The 26,397-nt window shown below is 41.2% G+C and overlaps 3 protein-coding genes across 3 annotated transcripts; all 3 read left to right on the plus strand.

The window, feature by feature from the left end:
* The first annotated feature begins 2,988 nt into the window (after window positions 1-2,988).
* LOC106607214 (vascular cell adhesion protein 1) lies at window positions 2,989-10,131 on the plus strand. The gene is made up of 8 exons (XM_014203941.3): window positions 2,989-3,440; window positions 3,978-4,253; window positions 4,350-4,679; window positions 4,785-5,135; window positions 5,260-5,523; window positions 5,621-5,950; window positions 6,207-6,449; window positions 7,198-10,131. The coding sequence occupies exons 1-8, from the start codon at window positions 3,377-3,379 to the stop codon at window positions 7,422-7,424; spliced, it is 2,085 nt and encodes a 694-aa protein (XP_014059416.3). The 5' UTR covers window positions 2,989-3,376; the 3' UTR covers window positions 7,425-10,131.
* Window positions 10,132-15,471: 5,340 nt separating this feature from the next.
* LOC106607215 (intercellular adhesion molecule 2) lies at window positions 15,472-22,831 on the plus strand. Its single transcript, XM_014203942.3, has 5 exons — window positions 15,472-15,679; window positions 17,372-17,647; window positions 17,744-18,073; window positions 20,043-20,279; window positions 20,783-22,831. Exons 1-5 carry the CDS (start codon window positions 15,628-15,630, stop codon window positions 20,893-20,895), a joined length of 1,008 nt encoding a protein of 335 aa, XP_014059417.1. The 5' UTR covers window positions 15,472-15,627; the 3' UTR covers window positions 20,896-22,831.
* A 1,016-nt stretch (window positions 22,832-23,847) lies between these two features.
* Window positions 23,848-26,378, plus strand: LOC106607216 (vascular cell adhesion protein 1). Its single transcript, XM_014203943.3, has 5 exons — window positions 23,848-24,070; window positions 24,623-24,889; window positions 25,063-25,395; window positions 25,516-25,767; window positions 26,039-26,378. The coding sequence occupies exons 1-4, from the start codon at window positions 24,019-24,021 to the stop codon at window positions 25,764-25,766; spliced, it is 903 nt and encodes a 300-aa protein (XP_014059418.2). The 5' UTR covers window positions 23,848-24,018; the 3' UTR covers window position 25,767; window positions 26,039-26,378.
* The last annotated feature ends 19 nt before the right edge of the window (window positions 26,379-26,397 follow it).

The raw sequence follows: 26,397 nt of genomic DNA on the forward strand, positions 1-26,397 counted from the left end.
GATACACGGAGCCCCTGAGTGGAGATTAAAGTTTCCTTTTGGCTGGTGGTCAATAACAACATCTTTGATCTATCCATTTACACACACACATTGAGTGTCTGTGTATGAACTTTCTATAGCGTTTTTGGACATTGAATAGAAACTTTACATGTGGATGCAGGACATAAAACACATACTCAGAATGTCTTGAGAGCGCTACGGTATGAGAGCACTATCGAATAGTGAGCGTGTCAGAGACATGACTGGAATTCCAATGCTTGTTTTTGCAACAAGAACACACTGTTTGTTCTTACGGGGAGTCCAGTCCTCCCCTGTATATCACTTTGTCTCTCCTCTCCCTTCACCTCCCCTTTCTCTGACAACTAGTTAGAACAGCCTCTGACCCTAACTCAAGTCTAGAGGTCTGCTTAGAAATAGCAGCAGCTGGTATTTTGTAAATACTCCTCTTGTTCTGATCCCCTGGTATGACTTATCACCGTATCTTATAAACACGGACCAGACCTGGGCTGATGGATAATGGAGGGCTAAAAAATAATCTAAAAGGCTAGAGCTTTAGCTAAATAATTCCATTGTATTAGTCCAGACTGCTACTGTGACTAGACTGACGGTCCCATTCAGACGAGTAGCAGATCCGCCTTTTGATTGGACGGAGCTCTTGAGTTTCTTCCCACCTGCACTTGTCCACCTGTGGGTTGCTATAAAGCCTGTATAGTGTATAAGATAGTGAGGCATTTCTGTGTTCTCAACATCTCTATTCTAACTAAATATCAGTCTAAGCCAACAGATGTTATTTGTGGTTGGAGCCATCCCACCGCCCACTACCTCCCCCTCATCTGATGACTTATTATATCATCACCACTTCACCACTGTCACGCTTGTGTGTAGAAACGGACCAAGGCAGAGGGTGGTATGGTTCCATCATCTTTTATTTGATAAGTGAAACACACAGAAAACAATAAAGCACCAAAAAACCAAAACATGAAGCATCGTAGTGCTCACAGGCAACTACACATAGACAAGATCCCACAATCACAGATGGGAAAAGGGCTGCCTGAGTATGATTCCCAATCAGAGACAACGATAGACAGCTGCCTCTGATTGGGGACCATACCCGGCCAAACAAAGAAATAAGAAAACTAGATTGCCCACCCAAATCACACCCTGACCTGACCAAATAGAGAAATAGAAAGGCTCTCTATGGTCAGGGCGTGACAACCACTCAGTTCTGCATCCACTCTACCAGAGCAGACATCACATGATCAAGACATTTAGTACTTTCCACCAGTCTCATAAATAGACAGGAAACTGTAGAGAGAAACTGGAAATAACAGGTCATTCTAGAATGCACAGAGATGCCGCCCTACTGTGCTAATGTCAACACTATGAAAAATTATTATAAAAATATGAATATAAATATTCTGAAATTAAATAGATGCAATCAATTGAGCAACTGTTTCCCTGAAATAAATAATATACACAACAAAATAGCCTTCCCTGTGGCTCAGTTGGTAGAGCATGGTGTGTGCAATGCCAGGGTTGTGGGTTTGATTCCCACGGGGGGCCAGTACAAAAAATAAATACAAATGCATGAAATTAAATGTATGCATTCACTACTGTAAGTTGCTCTGGATAAGAGCGTTTGCTAAATGACTAAAATATAAAATTAAAAGACAAATTACTTATTATGTCAATTTGATGGAACTGTTAATGTTGTCTGAAATGGAAGAACACAAACACTGCATCACATTGCCTAATTCTGGTAAGTGGGTGTCAATCTGTGAGCTGGTGACCTGAGATGATTAGGCATATAGCCTTTCAGCCAAAAAATTATATTGCTATTTAAATCTCTGTCTTTGTTACATCTGCTCCTGCCATGCCCTCTACTGCTCATCCTGTGTCTCCTTGACTTGCCGCCACTCCCTCAGTACTCTCTCCCTCTCTCTCTGTGTGTGATTGTGTGGGCGGAGACAGGTGTGCTGGAGTCAGAGCAGATCCCCACCAGCTGCAATCTGTTCCATAATCAAGACCTCTACAAATACTCAGCCCTGCCACTTCCACGCTGCCAGATCGTAATCTCTGCTCAGTCAGTCTACGCTTCTCGCTGGTTGTTACTGTTAGAGCCTGTTGTGCCTGTTTTCCTCTCCTGACGCTGTTTTCCTCTCCACTACAGTACTGGCTGCTCTGACTCTGGTCCTTGTCTCCAGTTCCACGTCTTGTCATCCTGCTACTCTGTCCTGGATTCCCCACTCTACTACTCCCTTGGATTCCCCTACAGACCTGCTTACCCTGTCCCAACCCCTCTCGCTCCAGCCTCAGCACCTGGTTTCCTGCAACCCACCTGAGTTTCCACTGGCCTGCATACCATCTTCCCCGTTTTTCAATAAATACCGTGGTCACTTCATCCCAGTCTCCTCGTCTGAGTCTGCTCTTGGATTCCACTCCGTGTAACTATCTTGTCATTTTCCATCAATCTTTTTAGTTCCCTGACTATAGGCATGTCTTGTGATTGGGCTACACACAATCCACAACTAGGCTATACAAATAACTATTGATCCTCTTTGGATAAATGATATGCCTACTACTGGTGTTTTCTGAATTGTTTCATTTCTTTCTGAACAGACAACAGTAATTCTATTATTTTGGCAAATGTATTTCAATTTATCAGCGGTGAAATAAATGATTAAGAGAACGCTGGAGAGATGACAGTTGGAGGCTCGTATTTATCAGTGCAGAGAGAGATCACAAAGTGAATGTCAAATCTAGTTATATGAGAGATACAGGCGCGCTTCTCTCTCCGACCACAGCAATGGCCACGCGTCTGTCTGTAGACGCTACAATGTTTCGCAAACCATAAACCGGTCCGGCCCAACTCGAATAAATTCTTACTGTAGAATATCAGGCACGTTTTAACATTACGTTTTTTAGGGGGCAGGATAAATACAGAGCAGGCAACTTGAATGAACTCTGATTGCTTTTATAATTTTTTAATTACAGAGGAAATTATTTTTCATGCCAAGAGAGCTACCGCATCATGGAAAATGGGTTCCGGAATGTTACAGTCCAAACGAGGTGCCGGGTCCTGTTCCATGGAAATTCCCAAAGTTTATATTGATCGGTTTCCTGCGCTTGATGGCTGAAATCTTTCGAAGGGGTCTTCCAGTAAAGAGCACGTGACTTCTCACTATTTCCCGGTCCTTTTCTTGTAATTCAATACAGAGCCAAAATATAATGTGAGACAACTGACCGCTGCGCCTGTTGAAGAGTTGGGCTGTAGTGTGCATGTGGGGACTGGACACTTGGACATCAGCCACTGATCACAAGGAATACCTCCATTTTTCTACGTCTTTCTGGGAATAAAACATTAGTTTAATTTCAAATGTGTGATATAATATTTAGTCGGATTTTTCTTGGGTTTCCCGTACTTCTCCTCTGGATGGCAGGTACAGTTAGTTTTGTTATGTTTGGTATTGAAAGACTTACGAATTTCAAGCAGAATAGGAACATAGATAACGCAAAAATATTTCACATTCCAGTTAAGAGGGATAAGAACAATAGCCGCCTTGGTTCGCATTAAAATCCACAATAACTGGATCGTATTTCATAGTGGCCAGAGAGATAAACTAAAACCAATAACACGTTTTGGAATAACCAGGAGAGGGCAATGTAGTAGCGAAAATAATCTGTATGCTCGCAGTGAAGATGATGTGACATATGACACAAAATGTCTATTTTTTTTAGTTGTGTCTTAATGGTTATGTCTTTGTCCAATATAATACGTTATAACATGTATTTCCTATATTTCAATTACTGATTAGCAACTGCCTTCTGAAAAAGGCAACTAATTTTAACCTCTTGATAGTTTACCATTCTGCATTCTAGGCCTAGACATAGGATCATTTTTGTTTAAAGCTACAGTATGTCTGCTTGAGAATGCAAATTAGCTGATTATGGTCTCTGTCATGTGGTCTGACCTGTAGGTGGTCCTACACATGCCTCCTTTCCTCTTGAGCTCAACCCTCCCAGAGTGGTGATGAGATATGGAGACTCAGTCTCAGTTAACTGCAGCACATCATACACAGACCATGAGGGGATGGGCTGGGAGGCCACATTCGGAGGTACAGGTTTTGAACAAGATGTCAGCATTGTCACCTGGACTGTGGATAACCTTACTGATTGGACAATAGAACCTATATGCTACATGACTCTCATTGACGGCAAACAACCCTCAAAAGTACTTCCAGTCATTCTCTACAGTGAGTATTTTGCTCCTTGTGAATGTGAAAGGTATGTTTCTATTTAACTGTATATCAGGTAGAGTATTTTTTTAACCTTGTTGACCTCCTCCACAGAGACTCCAGACAGCGTCTCCATCTCTGTTCTGAGACACTCTGGTCCCATGGTGGAGGGGACAGAGTACCAGCTGCAGTGTGACATCCAGAACATGGCTCCTCAACAGAACCTGGTTGTGAAGTGGTACAAAGGGAATGAACCCTTAGATAATGTAACTTACAGTGACGTCAGTAAGACACCAGTGGATGTGTCTGATACTCTGATGATCAGCCCCAGTAGACATGATGATGGAGCTCAGTATAGATGTAGAGCAGAACTGGACCTGGGACCAGAGGGACCACAACCCCATCCTACAGTAACATCAGAACCTCTCAGCATTACTGTGCACTGTGAGTTTATCAATACTCGATCTTGCCTCTGTACCCCTGACCAGGAGGGAAGTTCTACAACTGTATACGTTTAAAACGGTCTAAAAGCACCTCCTTTCTCCTTAGATGCTCCTGAGTTCCTTCCAGGGAATGACACAGTGGAGGTGAGTGCAGGCAGTGATGTGTCTCTGGACTGCAGTGCTGAGGGGAACCCTCCTCCTGAGCTGAGGTGGACCAACAACACTGCAGAGGGAAATGCCAATGAGGCCACTGTGGGGCGCCTGCGTACTCTCTATATCTCCAGAGTAACAGCTAATGCAACTTACAACTGCACAGTCACAAATGGACTGGGCTCCATCACCAAGCAGATACATGTCCTAGTAGATGTACCTCCACAACAACACCCAACGATGTTCTCCACAGCACCCTCAACTCCAGGAACTATGACCACCCTCCCAGCAACAGCCAAGCCAAAAGGTATTTTTCAGATCATGTCTTTGCTCACGTTATTTAATTCACCCTCACTTATCTCACAAGGCAGAACAGTTTATATTTGATGTGGATTTCACATTGATGTCTTCATTCTTGTATGTTTTTACAGTAGTTACCTTTCCTCTTGAGCTCAACCCTCCCAGAGTGGTGGTGAGATATGGAGACTCAGTCTCAGTTAACTGCAGCACATCATCCACAGACCATGAGGGGATGGGCTGGGAGGCCACATTCGGAGGTACAGGTTTTGAACAAGATGTCAACATTGTCACCTGGACTGTGGATAACCTTACTGATTGGACAATAGAACCTATATGCTACATGACTCTCATTGACGACGAACAACCCTCAAAAGTACTTCCAGTCATTCTCTACAGTGAGTATTTTGCTCCTTGTGAATGTGAAAGGTATGTTTCTATTTAACTCTATATCAGGTTGAGTTTTTTTTTTAACCTTGTTGACCTTCTCCACAGAGACTCCAGACAGAGTCTCCATCTCTGTTCTGAGACACCCTGGTCCCATGTTGGAGGGGACAGAGTACCAGCTGCAGTGTGACATCCAGAACATGGCTCCTCAACAGAACCTGGTTGTGAAGTGGTACAAAGGGAATGAACCCTTAGATAAATTAACTTACAGTAACGTCAGTAAGACACCAGTGGATGTGTCACCTACTCTGATGATCAGCCCCAGTAGACATGATGATGGAGCTCAGTATAGATGTAGAGCAGAACTGGACCTGGGACCAGAGGGACCACAACCCCATCCTACAGTAACATCAGAACCTCTCAGCATTACTGTGCACTGTGAGTTGCTGAGAACTGTTCATATATACAAACCACGCTAACATTGTATAACGTATGCTAATATATTGTCTCGAAGCACTTTCCATAATTGCCTAATGTTCTACGGTGAAGTCTCACTCCACTGCCTTTTAACGTTAGAAGAAAATAATCAAACTTACAATTGTGTTTGTTTCCTTCACTGCAGTAATTCATTTGAGAAATGTGTTGTCATATTTTCACCACCTGCCTTTTTCCTCCCTCCCTCTCTCTCTCTAAGATAAGCCACTTATCAATGCATCTCGACTGCCAGTGAGGATACCTGTGTTCAGGGGCTATCCTGAGGAGTTAGTGTGTGAGGCTGAGGGTCACCCACAGCCCAGGATACAGTGGGTCTATGACCCATCGAAGCCTGTCAGTGTGGCGGGAGGCAACCTGACTGTCTTTGAGGAAGGGTTCTACAACTGCACCGCCACCAACGATGTGGGGACGAGCTTCATTGTGGTAGAGGTGGTTTTAAATGGTAATGGTACCTTTATTAAACTGTATTAAACCCTTTATTAACCCATTATTTACTGTTTATGAAAGTCTTGCAGGACGTTTTCTTCTTGCTGGTCTGCTTCCTCCCATCTCTCTGGTCTCCTCTCTCTGTGTCTGCTATTCTTTGGTTGACTGATTCATGTTCTCTGAACAAATGTTAATATTAACTTTTAACTATGCAGTTTTTATCATATGTCCTTTACCCGTTGACCAATCCAATACCTCTTAGTTACTGGTTTCTGAACTGCTCTCCTCCTGCCACATTCTGTAGTCAGATACATGTGAAAAACATGAGGAGATGATGAGGGGACAGTATTTTGTTGTGCACATATAAGATCAGGCATGAAACAAACTCCTTGGGAAGGGCACCTGGTGAGGCTAGGTAGAACTGAGCAGCATCTATCATTCATTGAAGAGTTTTGGGTGAAGTTGTTGAATATTTGGCAGTTTAGCTCAGTACTGTCTGTTGCCTTGTAGAAGACTATTTCAAGGGTAAAGTTGAGCAATGTCCCCACTCTTACGGTATGTTGTAGATCTACTCTGACTGGTGGGATCATGTAATATTATGTTAAGTGATACGTGCTTATTCTTTCCTGTTGGAGGAAGTAGGATAAATCAGTGTATTGATGCTTCTCTATTTGATGGTGAATATGGTTCAGTCTGAGGTGGCGCCAGAACGTTAACAGAGTGTGATGGATTAATGGGTGTTTGTTATGTCTCTCTGGTCACAGAGGACTACCTGCCCCTCATAGCGGGCTTCGTGGCCTTCATGGTCGTGGTCATCTTGGTCATCTTCGTCTTCATCTACTCCATCTACTACAAGAACAACAAGATGGGCCGCTACAGCCTGAAGAAGGCCAAGCTCAGCAGCACGCCCAATGGCAACGTGGCGCAGAACGGCGGCCGGGACACTCCGCTCCCGATGACTCAACTGTCTCAGCCAAACATCTACGTCTAGGAGAACGAGTTTTACTGGGATGGACCACTCTGAATGAAGAGCCCTGTTTCCCCGCTGAGAGACTAAGTGAGAGACCAAGTGGTTGAGGGGCTGGTCACAACTCATTCAGCTGGCAGACGCAGGTCTGGATTGTGATAGTTGGGAGTGTCTCCTGACTCTCCTCCAACCTCCCTATGCTTCATATGCACTCCCTTTCCTCTTTAGCACTAAGATTTTAAGTACAGATCAGTCCCTCTATTTCCCCTTCTACTGAAGAACCTGATGAGGTAGAATAACCTGTTTTTAGTGTGAGCTATATGATCTAGTCTACACATTCGAAGTGTAGCTGATGTTTTCTCTGAAGGACAAGAAGAGGCAGCAAATGGACAAGGTAAAATCCCTTTTTGGAAATTGGCTTAATTGAAATGAATGTTTTATATGACTGGTTTTGAAAAAACTGGTTTGTGTTGCATAAGCACCAACAAGGGAATTGTTATGTCATTTTGAATGTCTTTTTTTTTTGTTTGGTCTGATGACAATGTAATTGCTGTCACATTATACAATTGCTTGAAGAGCAGCACATGGTTGAAATTGTGAGAATGTCCCCTTTGCCTGGATGTGATGTCTTGCTCGTGACAAGAAGCTTGGAGTGTAAACCTGCAGTACAGTGGAGGCTGCTGAGGGGAGGACGGCTCATAATAATGGCTGGAACGGAGTGAATGGAATGGCATCAAACACAAGGAAACAATGTTTGATGTATTTGATACCATTCCACTAATTCCACTCCAGCCATTACCACGAGCCCGTCCTCCCCAATTAAGGTGCCACCAACCTCCTGTGCTACAGTATATGCACACAACCTCTTTAGGTTGTGAGCACAATGATCACTGAAACCAATTAATGTAGCCTTCATGTGAAAAGTATTATTTCCCCAGATTACGAATTATATTGTGACATTAAGGGGGTCTCCATTTTTTTTACGCGACTTCCTGAAAATAATTTTGAGGACTAATAGTAAAGATGTATTGTAATGGTAAACATTATTACCTTTTAATGTGGCATGAACACAAACAGTCATGATGCGTTCATCTGATTCTCAAACAAATCACTTAAAAAATGAAGCTACCTGTGCACTTTTGTCCACAAAATAATTCCAGCTTCCAAACAGTGCACCCGCCATTTCATGAAGGGAAAGAGACATCTGTTACAAAACACCAAAAAGTGTGATGACGTTCGGCAATTGTCAGGAAGCCTACACTCTTGTAGCCTGAATTAATTGATGCGTCTTGCTGACAAATTGACAGAAACAAATATATAAAAATCTGGACACCTGAAAAGGGGCTGAAATACAGGATTCAACTACAGCTGTCTGTCCCAAGCTCATGTGAGGGCTCAGTTGAAACAATATTGCAAAGCTCAAAACAGACATCAGACAGGCGGAGAATGAATGCGATTGAAAGAACCTGAACAGGTTTAAACCAGTGGGGAGCTCATTTAGGGGAGCTCATGTCTCATTTGAGGGTCAGCGCTACTCTGTTACTACTCTACACTGCTCCTACTCACCCAGCACTGCATCTGGAGTGTTCAGTGTTTTAACTGCATCACTGTAATGCCTGACTGCATGTGAGTTCTGAATGTGTGGAAGGGGCAGTTGGTGTGTGGTTGCCTCTTCCTGTAAGCAGATTGAATCAAGCCATTATTATCACATGCAGGAGTCAAGAGAAAACCTGGAGCTCAAGAGTAATGTCAATACTTTTTAGGTCCCACTTCACATTGAGTGGCCTAAAACTTTTGTAATTGTAATTACATGGTAGTTACACTTTTTAATTACAAGGTGCCCATATACACTCACTAGTCAGTTTATTAGGTACAATGGATCGCTCCTACAGACAGTTAGTCACGTGGCGGTGGCTTGCTATATAAAGCAGGCAGACAGGCATCAAAGCACACAATTCATGTTGGATTGAATGTTAGAATGGGCAAAACGAGTGACCTAAACGACTTTGAGCGTGGCACACAAGATCCAGTATCTCAGAAACGGGTGCCCACGACCCATCCTGCCTGGTGTCAATGCTACAGGCTGGTAGCGGTGATGTACCACCGTCCAATCTGCAGCAACTGTGTGATGCCATCGCTTCAGCATGGAAAAACATCCCTGTGGAACGTTTCTGACTTTTATAATCCCTGTACTGAAGAATTCAGGCTGTTCTGGAGGCAAAAGGGGTCTGACCCGGTACTAGATGGGTGTACCTAATAAACTTGCCGATGAGTTATGTAACTACAATGTAAATGCATATGTTTTAGGCTACTTCATGTAAACTCAAAACCTTTTGTGTATGTAATATAAAATATAGAACTGTATTTATTAAAGTCTGTAAAAATGAGTGCCTCAACATTTATAAGGGCCCATAGAGTACCTGGAGAATAGATTTCAAAGGGGGGGGGGGGGGGGGGGCTTATAGGGAAGGAGAGAACAATTACTATTGTACAAAGGGATGGTCAGTATTGATTTTCTATCAATATTGGTCCTCTGGTTGTTAGGAGATAAAGTATCTCCCCTGATCCCCTTTCACCACTGTATGTAGTGTACACAAACTTCTGTGGAGATCTTTTGTTTCACAGTCCTCTCTTTTGTTTCACAGTTTCACATGTCAATACTCCTGTGTTAAGAAATCTTTTGTATAATATTGCTTTGAGTTATCATTAAAATAGAGTTTTTTTATGATAATTGTTGTTGTATACAGTGGCGACCCGCCATTCAGGGCAGGTAGGGCTTTTTTGAGACCCACATTTTTAGCAAAAAAATAATAATACAAAAAAAAAAATATATATATATATATATATATATATATTTATTAACATAAATTGGGGGGAGGGGCTTTCCTGTTTTGCATGTTATTGTCACAGTTGTCGTAGTGATGAGACCAAAATGCAGCAGGTATGTGTATGCTCATCTTGACATTCTAATAAATTCAAAATGAACACCAAAATAACAAAAGCACGAACGATCAACAAAACAGTCTGGCAAGGCACAAGGCTAAACACAGAACAATCTCCCACAAATGACAAACACACCCTAATATATGGGACTCTCAATCAAAGGCAAATAGACAACACCTGCCTTCAACTGAGAGTCCCAACCCCAATTAACCAAACATAGAAACAGACTCACTAGACTAAACATAGAATACATGAATATCAAACAGTGCCCAAACACCCCGGAATACTTAAATCAAATGCCCCTTCAACAAACACCACCCCGAACCACATAAAACGAATACCCTCTGCCACGTCCTGACCAAACTACAATGACAATTAACCCTTATACTGGCCAGGACGTGACAGTTATTTTGGCATTAATACGTGTCACATATCAGTTTACAAACAATGTAAAAAATAATACATATAATTGAGTTAATTAATAAAGCCACATACAAACATAGTCTCTTTTTTGCTTTCTTGAGTAAGGCAGCTCCAAAATGCAGGTGTTTCAGCCTAGCTCAGTGCTTTCTGTGGTGGTGGGGCAGCCAGCGGAAAATAGGAGCATTGCGCTGTGATTGGCTCAGTGTTCTGTCACTCATGGGGACCTTACGCAATCGCCAAGCTTTAGTCCTTAGTAAGGGTAGACATCCAACATTTCAGCCCTTTGGGTCCTGCCATTGAGTTATACAAGTGCCCTTCCAAGAAGGCTCAAGGTCATTGGCCACAGAAATGATGTCAAATCACATTATATGTACAGTAGCTTTGACTGGACTGATAATGTTAACATCTTACTTTCACAATTTTAGCTAGTAGTCATCATCATGAATCAAGTCCACTGGCAAATCCTTTTTAATCCTTGTCATATGAATAGAAAATATAGATAAAACGTACCAGTGCTCATTGACCATTCGACATAAACATTACTCAACAATTTGGAGATCGCAAATTCAACAATGAGTGGTTTGTAAGGAATCGGTGACAGTGGCTAACTGCAAGCATTGCAACTGGGAAGTCGGGAATAAACAGCTCAAACTGGGAGAATACCTTTTGAACGGTCATTCAACTTGGAATTGCATCTTTCTCTTTGATGACAAAATTTGCCCATGAAGGACCGCTGCGCCACTTTCCTGTTCAAGCACATCACAACATTGTGAGTCCAAAAATGTCTTATGCTGCTTCATAAATTATGTAGGATGCCAGAGAGATATGTAAACTGTCACTAAGAAATCATTAATGTCTTAATCGAAATTACGGATTGCCTCTTATCCGCTTGTCGTCCCCTTATGCCATAGTTTGTACATCTCAATTGACAGTAGAAACCCCATTTGTTTAAGCAAGTCAGCCATATCAGCTATGTTTTTTTAAAAGGCAGTAAATGAGGCTGAATGAGCTGTTTCGCTGCCAGAGAAGGCTCTGCTGATAGCCAGGTGTAGCAGTGATAAGGTGTTGGGACTGCTGTTGGGACTCTGCTGTTGGGACAGCTTTATGAAGGCCCTAACAGTTTGTTGGCACCTTTTGTCACTGTTATAGTTATAGTGCAATTAATGTATTGTTTGGTGTTGTGTTGTGTAGTGGCTTTGCTGGCATGCCACATTTTTTGTTGTTGTTGCCCCACCAAGATTTACATGATAAAATCGCCACTGGTTGTATTGTGAAAATGACTGAAAAAACAATTGATCATGTGTTAAGATTGCTCTAAAAATAGATTTATCTAACACAAACGTCAAAATGTCCTTGTCAGTAGTAAATTCTATACTTAAAAATATTTGTTTAGTGCTACATTTGTGGTCACAAAATGTACTTTAGGACCCTATGGCTTTTTTTTATTAGCCCCAATAGGCCAAGGATACCACACACTACAGGATTTGTTTTGAATTTTGTGCGCCCCCTGCAGATCAATTTATGATGCTCTGAGTATTTAAAATGTAACTTGTGAAAAAGATATCAAATATTTAAATAGGCTTTTCGTTTCGAAAAACAATCATAGCCTTAGCCCTAATGAATTATAGAAGAGACCTGAACACGTACTAATTTGCTAATTTCAAAGAATCTATCTCATAAGATGTGTGTGATTTTCATAAATTTATTTTTATTGTACGTTGCTCATATGAGGAATGTACAGGATTTCAAAACTGCTGGTTATCATTCCGATCTTGCACAACAGTTCCTTTGCGACGCGCGCTTTGGGAACTACGTCATGGATTAAACAACGGAAGTCCATAATTTTCAATGAAGGAAGAGAAGTGGACGAGGCGACCATTGGGAAATGCGAGCATGGGCAAGGGAGCGTGAACAGGGCGGGACCAAAATTGTTGAAAGTCTGTATATCCATAGTCTTTGGGAAAGTTGAACTATTGAACATTCGCGTTGCTATTGACCAATCGAAGCTCACCGTGGTTTCCAGCCCCTACTGGATTGGCTGTTGATACTTAGCAGTATCTGGCTTGCTAGCACCAACATGAGGGCGGTGATTCAGGGTTGCCATGTCCGCGATTTTCGTACAATAGGGCTCCTTTGAAAACGATGTCGCGGGTGAAAATGTAGCCTAATTCACTGTGACCTGCTGACTATCAGGCAGTGAGGCAGCTGTTACTGAGCGAGTGAGGGAGGGAGAGGGCCAGAGAGGGTTGTGTGTGTGTGTGTGTGTGTGTGTGTGTGTGTGTGTGTGTGTGTGTGTGTGTGTGTGTGTGTGTGTGTGTGTGTGTGTGTGTGTGTGTGTGTGTGTTGAGACTGGGTGCTTCAGTGGACAGCTGTTGCCACAGGAAAAGGGCAACCAGTGAAGAACAAACACCATTGTAAATACAACCCATATTTATGTTTATTTATTTTCCCTTTTGTACTTTAACTATTTGCACATCTTTACAACACTGTATATAGACATAACATGACAGTTGAAATGTCTTTATTCTTTTGGAACTTCTGTGAGTGGAATGTTTACTGTTAATTTGTATTGTTTATTTCACTTTTGTTTATTATCTACTTCACTTGCTTTGGCAATGTTAACATATGTTTCCCATGCCAATAAAGACCGTAAATTGAAATTGAATGGAAATGGAATTGAATTTGAATTTCTAGCCATTGTAGGTAGGCTATTTAGATTGTCATTATGGAGTTCTATTTCCAAACCTTTTTCTATAAAATATTCACACGCTAGAACTGATGTGCACCAAGTAATAACAGCAACAAACCACAGAAAACAACTTTAGTTGGTCTAGAGCGCATTAGACACATTTGCTAAGTTGTTTAAACTATTCTAATGTCCACTTTGCTTATTTAAAACCATAGTAAGCAAAGTGTTTTATGCATGCTCAGTGGAAATTTGAAATGGAAGTTATGGAACTCCCTAGCATGCTACAGTTAAGGAAAAAAGACCACAATGAAACTGACATTAAATGTGGAAATGATATCCTACATTTGTATCTGTTGACCATCAAGTAGCCTATTCATTTCTATGTTTATGTAGGCTACAGTAGCCTAGCATTTGATACAATGACTAAATCACTGGAGTCATTGGAAATACATTTGTGCCACTTGTGTAGCCTTCCTGGATCTGTCAAACTGTTTTAATAAATAGCCTATACCTTCAGTTTATTGTTGTTTTAACCTTGTGTAATTGTGCAATTATTAATGGCCATGTTTAGTTAATGAAATTGGAAGTTATCAATTGTGATCATGGTCACAGTTCTATCGCAATTGCCGATCAGCTGTTATTAGAATGCATTAGATTGAAGGTTACAGTCAGTCAGATTAGGCTACAAGTAAAACAAAATAAAACACTGAATGACAAGCATAGGCCTATTCAGTTCATATCCATATTATTAATATTTGATTCAGTGATTAAAATGACGACCCCATTCTTACTAGCCTATTCCAACAGGGCAACAGAAACACTTCTTACCTCAAAATCGCCTCGCTACTCATGTTGAATAAATGAGTCTGGCAATTTGAACTAAGCAAGCTGCTAAATCATTCATTTTACATCTTGCCTACATCTTGCCTAGGTTACTTTAGGCTATTTCAATTTAGATGTAGTCCAATCAGGGGCTATAGGCTACCTGCATCTAGCTAACCAAACCATGGCAGAGTTTCATTACAATCATGAACCCAGATTTTAGTCAGAAAGCCTAGCCTATGCCTATTGAAATGACAAGTCAATCTCGCAAATAGGCCATTTATAACTGTTTATAGTCTTAACATCTGGCACATAATAAACAAATAGGCCATTTATAACTGTTTATAGTCTTAGCATCTGGCACATAATAAACAAATAGGCCATTTATAACTGTTTATGGTCTTAACATCTGGCACATAATAAACAAATAGGCCATTTATAACTGTTTATTGTCTTAACATCTGGCACATGATAAACAAATAGGCCATTTATAACTGTTTATAGTCTTAACATCTGGCACATAATAAACAAATAGGCCATTTATAACTGTTTGTAGTCTTAACATCTGGCACATAATAAACAAATAGGCCATTTATAACTGTTTGTAGTGTTAACATCCGGCACATAATAAAGTCACAAATGCCAGAAAATTGCCTAACATTCATTTTTTAAGTGGGTGGTTTGAGCCCTTAATGCTGATTGACTGAAAGCTGTGGTATATCAGGCCATATACCACAGTTATGACAAAAAATGACTTTTTACTGTTCTAATTATGTTGGTAACCAATTTATAATATCAGTAAGGCACCTCTGCGGGTTTGTGGTATCCAGGCACTCTGAGTTGTAGCCTTTAAGCGTGGTATATTGGCCATATATGGTACCACACCTCCCCAGGCCTTATTGCTATATCATAGCAGTCAAACAAGTTAAATCATCATCCAATGATACAAAATTATCTGGCGAGTTTAATGAGGGCTAATTATAATTTCTCTTGCAACATATTTAAATTCATTTTAGTCAAGTTAGCTCGCAATAATTATTGTTTTGATGGAAACCCGAATTTAGCTCCATACAAGTTACGTTGATATGCATTCTTAATTCGCTCGATGACGTTATGGAAAAGGATTTTATTGACTAAATGTGGCAACTCCTTTCAGTCATTGTGGGTGGGTTTTGATGTTTGATTGGTCTATGAATTTATCCTGACATGGCAACCCATGGATGGACGGATGGATGTGTTCTCGTTTGGGAAAGCGTTTGTGTGTGCTGCTGCTTTTAGTTTCGATTACCGTAGATATACGTTTTCAAGGTGACGGTCAACATTGGGATATATTTGCTGGATATAATAAATATGGTGAAAGGACTTTTCGAATTTCTGACACTCGGTGTGTTGGTGTTTACAGGTAGGGTCTACAAATCGATGTTACTACTTTTTTGTTAAACTACAGATGTTTGCTGTTCCCGTTACCGTATGAATTTCCCATTAAGTTTAAACAACTCAATTACTATTTAATTGTATTTTCCAGGTATGATGATTAACTTTCTGGAAGTCATGTTTTTGACTATTTGAAGTCCAAGTCCAATCTCTCCCACTGAATCAATATGTCTGATCAAGAAAGAGCTCTATTAAGGGAGTGGTAGATTCATTTGGAAGAAAAGCAAGTTTTTTTTTTCTCTCTCTAGAATTTGGTCCCTTAGAACAGTGTTTCCCAAACTGTGGGGTGTTCCCCCTAGGGTGCAATGCAAGGTGCAATTTCGAAATTGGGTAGTGTATCATCAGTTCCTCTTGTCATGTCAGTCATTGTATACCTTAGAGAGCTATTTTTAACTTGTCAGAAATGTCCAGATCAACTAGCCCAGGTGTACTCAACTACTATTTGAGAAGGTCCGGTCACACAAATTTCCTAGGCGGTAAAAATCTGGGTTGGTATAGTCTTTATCTACGTAGTAACAAACCTCCACCTCGCAAGTCGCGACCCATATGACTTCAAATTGTTCACAATCCTCTTGTTGACAGAAAGAACATTTAGCATGTTTTAAGCTAATTTCCCCAAAATGCTCCATATTTTGTCATGGGCGGAGAGAATTTATTTGCAGTTTTAAAGCAAATTTCCTGCAATTATACAAATGTAGCCATGTCTTAAATGTGTTCATATGATACCTGAGTTAGTCAACAAAATCAATGGGGGCCTCCTGGGGGTCGAGGCACACATTATGGCCATGATAACTACAAGATTTAGATAGCTGGTTAGCCTAACATACCTACCTAGCTAACATGGGCTAGTTGATCAACTGTACATTACTGACATGTTAGAAAAATCTCTCAAATGTCTGTCAGTGAATGACATAACAAGAGGAAAACTTCCCATGCACTACCACATTTCCAAATTGCACCTTGTGCGTTCTACTGTTACAACTCTCAACCACATTAATAAATTGAAAGCCTGAGTTTGAAAAATTATTTTTAAAGTCAGGACACATGTCAGCAAACATTTTTAAAAAACAATGTGCCCAATAGATTTTGTTGTAATGTTTGAGTCACTTAAATAGACATTAGACATGGCAAAATGTATAGAATAAAAATGCAAAATTTTCTCTGTACCTCATGAAAAAAATTGTAGAATTGCAGAAAATAAGCTTTAAACCTGCATGATTTTCTCTTCGCCAACAAGAGGGGTGTGAACAGTTTTTGTCATGAAAAGTGCTTTTGCCCATAGAAATAGACGCGTAGGGGGGCGCGGGATGTTCCCCAATGCTGGAAGGGAGGTCTGAATGCAAAAGTTTGGGAATCCCTGCTTTAGAGCACTATTAATATTAAAAGTTTCATTCATTTACTCCCTTGTTCCTGACTTGACTGAGTGATATTTAACAACTAGCAGAAGCAATAGGCAACTTTCTCTCACCCTCTGATAGCGAAATGTATGGCCACAGTCAAACCAGTTGTCTTGGCCAGCAGAGAGTTTGTAATACAAACCAGCAAAAATACTAGCAAAGATATATTTATTGACAGACATTGTATTGTTATGTCAGTGTTATTTTATGGTTGCATGTAATCATTGCCATGTTGTTCACATGTCATGTGCTCTGACCGGTAGGTGGTCCTACACATGCCTCCTTTCCTCTTGAGCTCAACCCTCCCAGAGTGGTGGTGAGATATGGAGACTCAGTCTCAGTTAACTGCAGCACATCATCCACAGACCATGAGGGGATGGGCTGGGAGGCCACATTCGGAGGTACAGATTCTAAACAAAATGTCAGCATTGTCACCTGGACTGTGGATAACCTTACTGATTGGACAATAGAACCTATATGCTACATGACTCTCATTGACGGCAAACAACCCTCAAAAGTACTTCCAGTCATTCTCTACAGTGAGTATTTTGCTCCTTGTGAATGTGAAAGGTATGTTTCTATTTAACTGTATATCAGGTAGAGTATTTTTTTAACCTTGTTGACCTCCTCCACAGAGCCTCCAGACAGCGTCTCCATCTCTGTTCTGAGACACTCTGGTCCCATGTTGGAGGGGACAGAGTACCAGCTGCAGTGTGACATCCAGAACATGGCTCCTCTACAGAACCTGGTTGTGAAGTGGTACAAAGGGAATGAACCCTTAGATAAATTAACTTACAGTAACGTCAGTAAGAGACCAGTGGATGTGTCAGCTACTCTGTTGATCAGCCCCAGTAGACATGATGATGGAGCTCAGTATAGATGTAGAGCAGAACTGGACCTGGGACCAGAGGGACCACAACCCCATCCTACAGTAACATCAGAACCTCTTGATTTCACCGTATTCTGTGAGTTCCCTCTAGTCTTATTTTCAATCATTCCATTCATGTTTACAGCTGATCATTTAGTTTGATCTGATACTGTGGTGGCTAATTTCTGCATTACCAAATGAGGAGAGTTACAAACTTCACACACCAGTCAGAGTTATACTTAATACTACATCTTTAATAATTAAGATGCTTTTGCAAAAGCATTTGACTGTCAATGATGCGCTATCTCTAATGAACCATTGAAAAGTGACTACACAACAGTACAAAGAGCTTTTATAGCCAAGATGCACCCCTTCAACGTACATGACGAACCACAGATACATAGAATGGGTCACAAGGTTACGTTTTATATGAAAGATATCTATAAAACATAGCAGACAGCAACAACTGCTGTATCAACAGTGTTCATTGTGTAGACCTGGTCAGTGTTCATTGTGTCTGGTCCTCCTACTCCAAACTGGAACCGTCTCTCCCTGGTACGGTATAGAACAGAACCATTAGCTCATCCAATGGCATAAATCAATTGACAACTCTAGATCTAAACTCTCAGTTAGAAACACTTTTGTAATTATTAGCTTGGATGGTACTCAAATCAAACAGGTCTCTGCATATAAATACTTAGTGGTATGGTTAGATGATAGGCTTTCTTTTAAAAAACATGTTACTGAATTGGGAAAAAAGCTCAAATTCAAGATAGGGTTCCTTTACAGAAACAGGGCTTGTCTGTCCTCCGTAAATAGAAAACAAATTGTGCAGACTACTTTTATGTCCGTTTTAGATTATGGTGATATTATCTATATGCATGCATCGGCAAACACATTAAAACCACTGGATGCTATTTACCATTGTGCACTCAGGTTTATCACGGGTGATAGTTACAAAACTCATCACTGTATCCTTTGTCAACATATGGGTTGGGCCTCTCTATCTGTGAGGCGAGAGCAACATGCTCTCTTGTTTATTAATAAAGCACTTCTTTTAAAACTACCTCCATATATATCATCAGTAATTTCCACTAGATATACTAATTTTAAAACCAGATCACAGATGTGGATTACATTAGAGACTCCTGCTGTCTCCACAGAGTTGGGTAGGACTGCCTTTAGTTCCTTTGCACCTTATTTATGGAACAAACTGCAGATCCAACTTAAGTTAGACACTCTGGTGTCCCTTGCCCATTTCAAAAATGTTATGGAGGATCAATATGATGTTGTCTGTGATTGTTTCTGTTGAATTGTGTCTTTGTTTTGTATGTTTGAAATGTTCTTGTCTGTATGCCTAAAACTGTACATGTCAACATGTTTACACACGGCACAGCCATAAAAGAGATCCAGGTCTCAGTCTGTTTTCCCTGTTAAAATAAAGATTTAAAAAAAATAATAATAATAATAAAAAATACTCCCATCTCAAGTAAACCCCCTCTTGACTCCACTCCTGGACAAGCTCACTGAGGGGAGTGAGCCTCTATGTCATACACTATCCCAAGATAAGTGCAACATCAAAGAGGACATACAATGGTCCAGACACGGCCATACACCTTCCCCCAATGCCAAAGGAGGGAGCGACTTGCGCACAGACATTGTGGAGACAAGTAATTGGTTCCCCATTAATCACGCCATCCCTTCACATGGTTTAAGAATAAGTAAAGACACGTTCACATATGAAGACAATGTTCCATTCTGACCTCTCCCCTCTCTGGGCCCCAAGTGACTGAGCCCCAGCTGAGGGAAGAAGTACAACTGCCAACACCAGAGTCCGAAGGGATACATTCTAATGACAAGTATCTCACATATGCATATTATGCAAATAAAACATCTTAATTATCTATGTTACCCAACTAATTCTGATTCATCCGCCACAATATCCTACTATGATATTTAACAGAGTCTTCCAATAATCTGTTATCATCTCATGATTTCACCCTCCCCGAACACCGAATCTTGTGGGAACAGTCCATGTTGATTGGTTATTTCTCCCCATTCTTCAGACCCCCCAACCTTTTCCAGACCTGAAGCTGAGACCCTGGACATCGGAGTGGGGGAGGAAATCACCTTAAACTGCACGGCTACTGGAAGGCCCACTCCTCTGTACAGCTGGCAGTCTTCACATGTCAAAGAAGCTATTTTCTCCCCCCCGTCCGAGGTCCCAGGAACCTACACCTGCACTGCCTCCAATCAGATAGGCAAGATCAGCAAGACATTCACTGTGAATCCCAAACCTGAAGGTAGGATCATGTTTCTAATTAGTACCTAGTCTTATCTTTTTCACAAATGCTTCTATTCTCACCTACTACCCCTCCCTCTTCCCCTCTCGTTCCCCCTTTACTCACTTACTAGGTGCATTCATGTTACCCTTTACCTGAATGAGACTGTGTCCATTGGTAAGGGTACATCATCAGGTGACCACAAGTACTTTGTTACTTTGCAATTATTACATTGTAACTACACTCTACATATGAAACTAGCTACCATGGAAATATGTTTTTCAGGACACTTCATGTAAAGTGGGACCCAATTTTTCCCGTACCATGAATATGTGTTACTTTCTTAATATTTCCCAAATAGACTGCTCTGAGAAATATCTCATTGCTCCTGTTTCTCCAGGCAGTCGTGGAACCACTGCAGGGATAGTAGTGGTCGTGCTGGCTTTCTTTGCTCTAGTGTCTGTCTGTGTGGTTCTTCACAAACAAATAAATAAACCCTCATTAACCACACCCTCTTCCCACAGGGGGCAGCACAACATTCTGGGTCATCATAGGATTGGGCCTGTGCCTGGCCGTTGTGATCGTGATTGTCTATGTCGTTGTCAAACACAGAGCAGGTCCCAACTCCATCATCTGACCAGGCCAGAGGAAGAGAATTTCTATCGCCAGTGTGACCAGCAGGACTTCCTCAACAGACATTGTATGAATAAGAATGATTGTTTATTGAATTAATATGATGGATGGCTTCAATCCTGCATGGCTTATAAATCCAAAGAGTGCTTTCTATTAGCCTACTCCAAACAATAGCTTTGTGCCATTTGTATGTGGTGTTGTTTTGAATGTGTCTTGGGCTGTGTCTGTGTGAGCATGTTGCGCGACACTACAAAGCATTAATTCACATGCATGTGTGTCCTGTTTTATTATTCGTTTTATAATCAAGCATGTCTGAATGTAGTCTCTCTTCTCTCAGCCAGTGTGTCTCTGTCATGCAGGTAAAGCGGCTGGGAAAACAGGCTAGCCTGATCACTGTAGTCTGTACAATAGTGCTCAATAGTGCTCTAAGGCAGGGATTCCCAGTACAAAAAAAAAATACAAAAAAAATGCATGAAATGAAATGAAATGAAATGAAATGTATGAATTCACTACTGTAAGTCGCTCTGGATAAGAGCGTCTGCTAAATGACTAAAATGTAAAAAATGTAAAAAATGTCTGATGACAGCACCAAGTGATCTTATGTGACTGTACAATGAGAAATGAGCCATGCAATGCATCACTTCCTGTCTAATGCTTTTTTTCTTGTTGCTCTAAAATGGTGATACCAGAACCTTTTAACCAATTTAAGTTTGCTATTCCAAGAGCCACAGGTTGCTTCTCTTCACTATTGCTTATTTTGTTCTCTGCCCACACTCTTCCACTTTATCTCTCTATTTTACCGTCACAGCATTGTCGTCAGTATTGTCAGTATGTTTGATGATAGGTTTAATCGTTTGTCTTTCACTTTCTCAACCTGTGGACCATAGGGAAGCGAACATGCATACCGACATGAATCCCATGGACACAGTCTCAGGGCTGTGAGGAGAGAAAGGCCACTAATGTGTTTTACCTATCTCAGGGATTTTAATAGGCTACACAGTCATATCTCACCATAGGTGGCTCACATGGTCCTTTAAGATGTTGCTATACTGTGTGTTAGTAGAAACAATTCTCTGTTTTGACGAGTGGAGTGGCACAGTCCTTCAATCGTTGTCTTTTTTTGTTGAATCACAATCAGAATTTTGTGTTTATTTTTTATTACAATTTTAAAACAAATTCATGGTAGATATTTCAAGGTATGGTTACAGTGGTAAGTGCAAAGTATGTTCAGTTCACGTTGCACAGGGCTGGAATAGCATTGGTACAGTTGAAATGGTGCTTGTACGGTGCACAGAACACTATTTGAGTTGCACTATGTAAACTAGCTTTTTGCATGCGATGTTCGTATATTGTGTCGCTAACTAATTATGTGTATATTGTCCATTTTATTTCAGCACTGAATGTTGTTATATGCTCTCTTTCACAGTCACTAACACTCATTCTCTGATTTATTTAGACATTTCTGTCAGCTTGTTTATATGACCTGTGATGTGTGTTTCCATCTGACTGCTCTTCCGTTCAGACATTTAGTTCTCTCTTCGGAATGTGAATACTGTCAGGCTCAGCATTGTGTCAGAGATTCAGTCTCAGGCGGTGTTCTACTGCAACCTATTTAGGTGTCTTTCATTTCCATTTCAATAGTGCTGCAACGTTGGTTGAAAGTTTTGCATCGACAATGCAGGTGATGTTTACCGTGCATACACAGCATTCACTGTCCAACATCAACCAGCTATGCTCATTGAGTTAACGTTTTGAAACGATCAGTCTTTCACTGTGACATGTTCCTCTACTGTCTTTTGTATGGCATTTCTCTCATACATTACTGTAACACTGACACATCCATACTAATCACTACAAACTAAGGTCCATGTAAAGCGAAGCATGAACGTCCATCTGTTATCCTGCCTACGGTGGCTCAAATAAATACTTCCTTTTAAAAATTGAGTGTGTCCTTTTTGTGTCTCTCGGGTTCTGCTTCATCCTGGTGAAGGGGACTTCTGCCTTGCCAAGAAACACTTTGTGTGTGCAGCCTGACTGTTGCTATAACAACCTGGCTGCAGCGTAGACTTATAATGGCAATTTGCCAGCACATTTAGTCCTTGAGCAAAAACATGTTATATTATACACACATGATCATTTTCAGAAACAAGTGTACAGTAGTGTACTTCCACAACAAACAAAGGCACAGCGTAGAAACACAAAACAGAGTAGACATACTGTAGACACTGAGGATTGGCAGCTGAGCCTTCTATAAATAAACCCAATAAGCATCCAATTACTGAGCAATGTTTCTGGCAGCCTGGTCACGGCCGGTGCTGTTGTGCAGTGGTGGTACATTCTGATCACAGAGTGAGGCCTACACACTACATGCCGGACAACTCAAGTCCAACAATCCAACCTGCTGAGTCTTGACAAAGCATGGGGTGTCCAAGCAGTGTGCGCATGGGAATCAAACATGCCTGCAGAAAAGAGAGTAGAACTGCAATGTGAGTTCTCTCAAACCACCTATGTGTATGAATCCACAGTCACACGGGAACTGTTTAGTTTGAGGCAAGTTAACACAGGTCATTGGGGTTTCATTTCAGATGAAACAACTGAAAATTGTAACCGTAGCACCCTTCTGAAGTCATAGAACTCGATATGGGTATTTTCTAAAAACAGAAAAGAGATGTCATCTGAATAGCTTGGGGTTGTGCTGCTGTAACAATACATGACAGCGAACAGAACTACAACAGATCTAGGCTGAGATTCTAGGAGTAGGAATACATTTTGGGCTGAAATATATCATGGGTCTGATATATTAACTCCCATTGAACATGAAAATACAGATTCTAACTAAACCACAAATAAATGATTAAAGGAAGAATTTCCCCTGTGGGATGTAGGCCTAATGAGTTACCATTGAGGAGGTATGGCCTTGATGCCTGTCAAACTTCCTTAGCCCCCTCTTCTCCCCCTTGGGGCCCTGCAGTCAGACACAGACTACGGTATGAGAGCCCTCGTTTGGTGAGGGAGGGCTTTTGTTAGTAATCACAGTTCACTTTGGAGTTGCCAAGCAGGACCAAGTCGGAATTCCACTCGCCTTTCAACTCCGACCATAGTGGACCTCATCAAAGTCTGCAAAAAGATGGAAAACTACTTTCTAAAATGGATCCTAACCTTTTGCATGTTCTGCACCGGTAAGATGTTGCAAGAGACAACATTTTATTATTCCTAAGATTTGCTTATTCTCTGTGGAGTCGAGGGTTATGGGACATCTGCAGTAGAGGCCCCCTTTGTATCGACGAGTTTGTAGTTTGAAGACGTTTTTGGCAATAGAATTGGTCATAAATGGTTTTAAAGCTCTTTGGTGAAATACTCTTATATAATATTGCATATATGAGTGTGTGAATTATTTACCTGTGCTTTGTCCACTGAAATTAAACTTGCAACCCAGAGATGATGGCAAAGTGGAACCTGCATCCCACCCAGTCTTATATCCACAGTGATACAAACAGATCATAAACACCTGCTAAAGTCACACAATCAAATCACTGCAAGCAACATTTTCCTTGTATCTGTAAATGTTTATTTAACAAATATGAATGTTTCGGATATGCCAACAATAATAGAACATTCTAATTAGATTATGTGATGATCATGATGATAATGAAAAAAATTGGGGAAATGATGATGCTGATGAAGACAATGTAACGATGATGATGGTGATGATGATATTGTCCGTGTCTCAGTGTCAGGTGAAGGATGCTCTCTGGAGCTGAAACCCTCCAGGGTGGTGGTGGGGTTTGGGGAGGCTGTGTCTGTCAGCTGTGAAGCCTCTCGCCCGGTGCGTGTCCTAGGCTGGGAGTCAGCCATCGGGCCAGCACACACCCAACAGGACCGGGCTGTCCAATGGAAGGTGGACAGTCTGATTGACTGGATCGAGGAGCCTATCTGCTATGGAGTCTTCTTCACTGCACCCAGACAGTGTGAGGAGAAACTCAACCTCATCCTTTACAGTGAGTCAACCTGGCCTACATAAAGCTGACTTTTTATCTTAGCTCAATTAAAGGCAGAGCATGGCTGCAGTACATGCATCAGACCATACTTCATAATGATGAATTCTATTTGTGGCGACTACTACTGCATGTACGTGTTGTGCTTGACACACTAACCAGCTGATCTTTCACAGAGACTCCAGACAGTGTCACTATCAGCTCAACAAACCACACTGGTCCCATGTTGGAGGGGAAAGAGTACCAGCTGCTCTGTGATGTCCAGAACATTGCCCCCGTTCAATACCTCACCCTGAGGTGGTACAGAGGGCAGACTGAAGTTTACAACCACTCTTTCTCTGATCTGACCCCTGCCTCCCCTGTCCAAGTATCTTCCATCCTCCTGATCACCCCAACCAAAGCTGATAACGGAGCCCAGTACAAGTGTGTGGCTCAGCTGGACTTGGGACCAGAGGGACCACAACCGCCTCCTTCAGTAACATCAGAGCCTCTCAACGTCTCTGTGCACTGTGAGTCTATCCACTCAGCCCAACCATTAATAGTTTCATGAGAAACAATGAAATCCAATTGCGTTTGTGTATTCGTTTATATGCAATATCCATCCCTTTCCCTTATACTTATTTTCTCAGACCCCCCATCCTTCCTCAGTCCTGAGGCTGAGACCCTGGACATCAGTGTGGGTGATGAAATCACATTAAATTGCACGGCTACAGGAAGCCCCAGTCCTGTGTACAGCTGGCAGTCTTCAGATCCCAAAGAGAAGGTGGAGGACCAACCTGTTTTTACCTCTTCCTCCTTGCTTCCAGGGACATACACCTGCATTTCCTGTAATAAGATTGGCAAGAAGAGTAAGCAGTTCATCATCAAGACTAAGTCTTAAGGTAGGAGGACACAGTGAAGGGGGCATTGTTAAATGCAAACATTTAGAGGATAGAACTAGCACTCTCTACCATCATACTTGTTATAGAAGCCATTGATCTTATTTGGTATGCAATGTGAGGAGTCTCTTGAAGGTAAAAAGGGCCACGTTGGAGGTATGTGACTTTTCCCACAGTGGAGTGTTGGCTTTACAAAACAAAAGTCCAAGTTTGGGGGATTAGCAGAGGGAAGATATTGTCTGTCTCTAATATCAATTGCACGGTTTTGTTACAGGTGTGAGAGCGTCATCATTGTCAGCCAGACCATCGCACAGAAAAAGGAATCGCCTTACATTTTTAAAGACTTTTGTCATGTAATAGTTTATTGTAGCATATTATTGTGTTATGATTGATTCTTGTTGTTATTGCAACATAACGTATACTTTTATGTGTTTAAATATATATGTAGGGTATACAGTTTACTTTCAGTGTGGAGAACCCTAGAACGCGAGGTAGTGTGAATTATTCTATCCATTAATAAGCTATCCATTAACTTTATTTTGGAAATCTACGTTGTTTATGTTCTTTCTCTCTTTTTTATGTGTCATAAAAACACTAATAAAATGACAAATGTATATTTATATGGCCAGTTGG

This window comes from Salmo salar, chromosome 06 (genome assembly GCF_965601325.2).
Source record: "Salmo salar chromosome 06, fSalSal1, whole genome shotgun sequence".
NCBI classification, from domain to species: domain Eukaryota; kingdom Metazoa; phylum Chordata; class Actinopteri; order Salmoniformes; family Salmonidae; genus Salmo; species Salmo salar.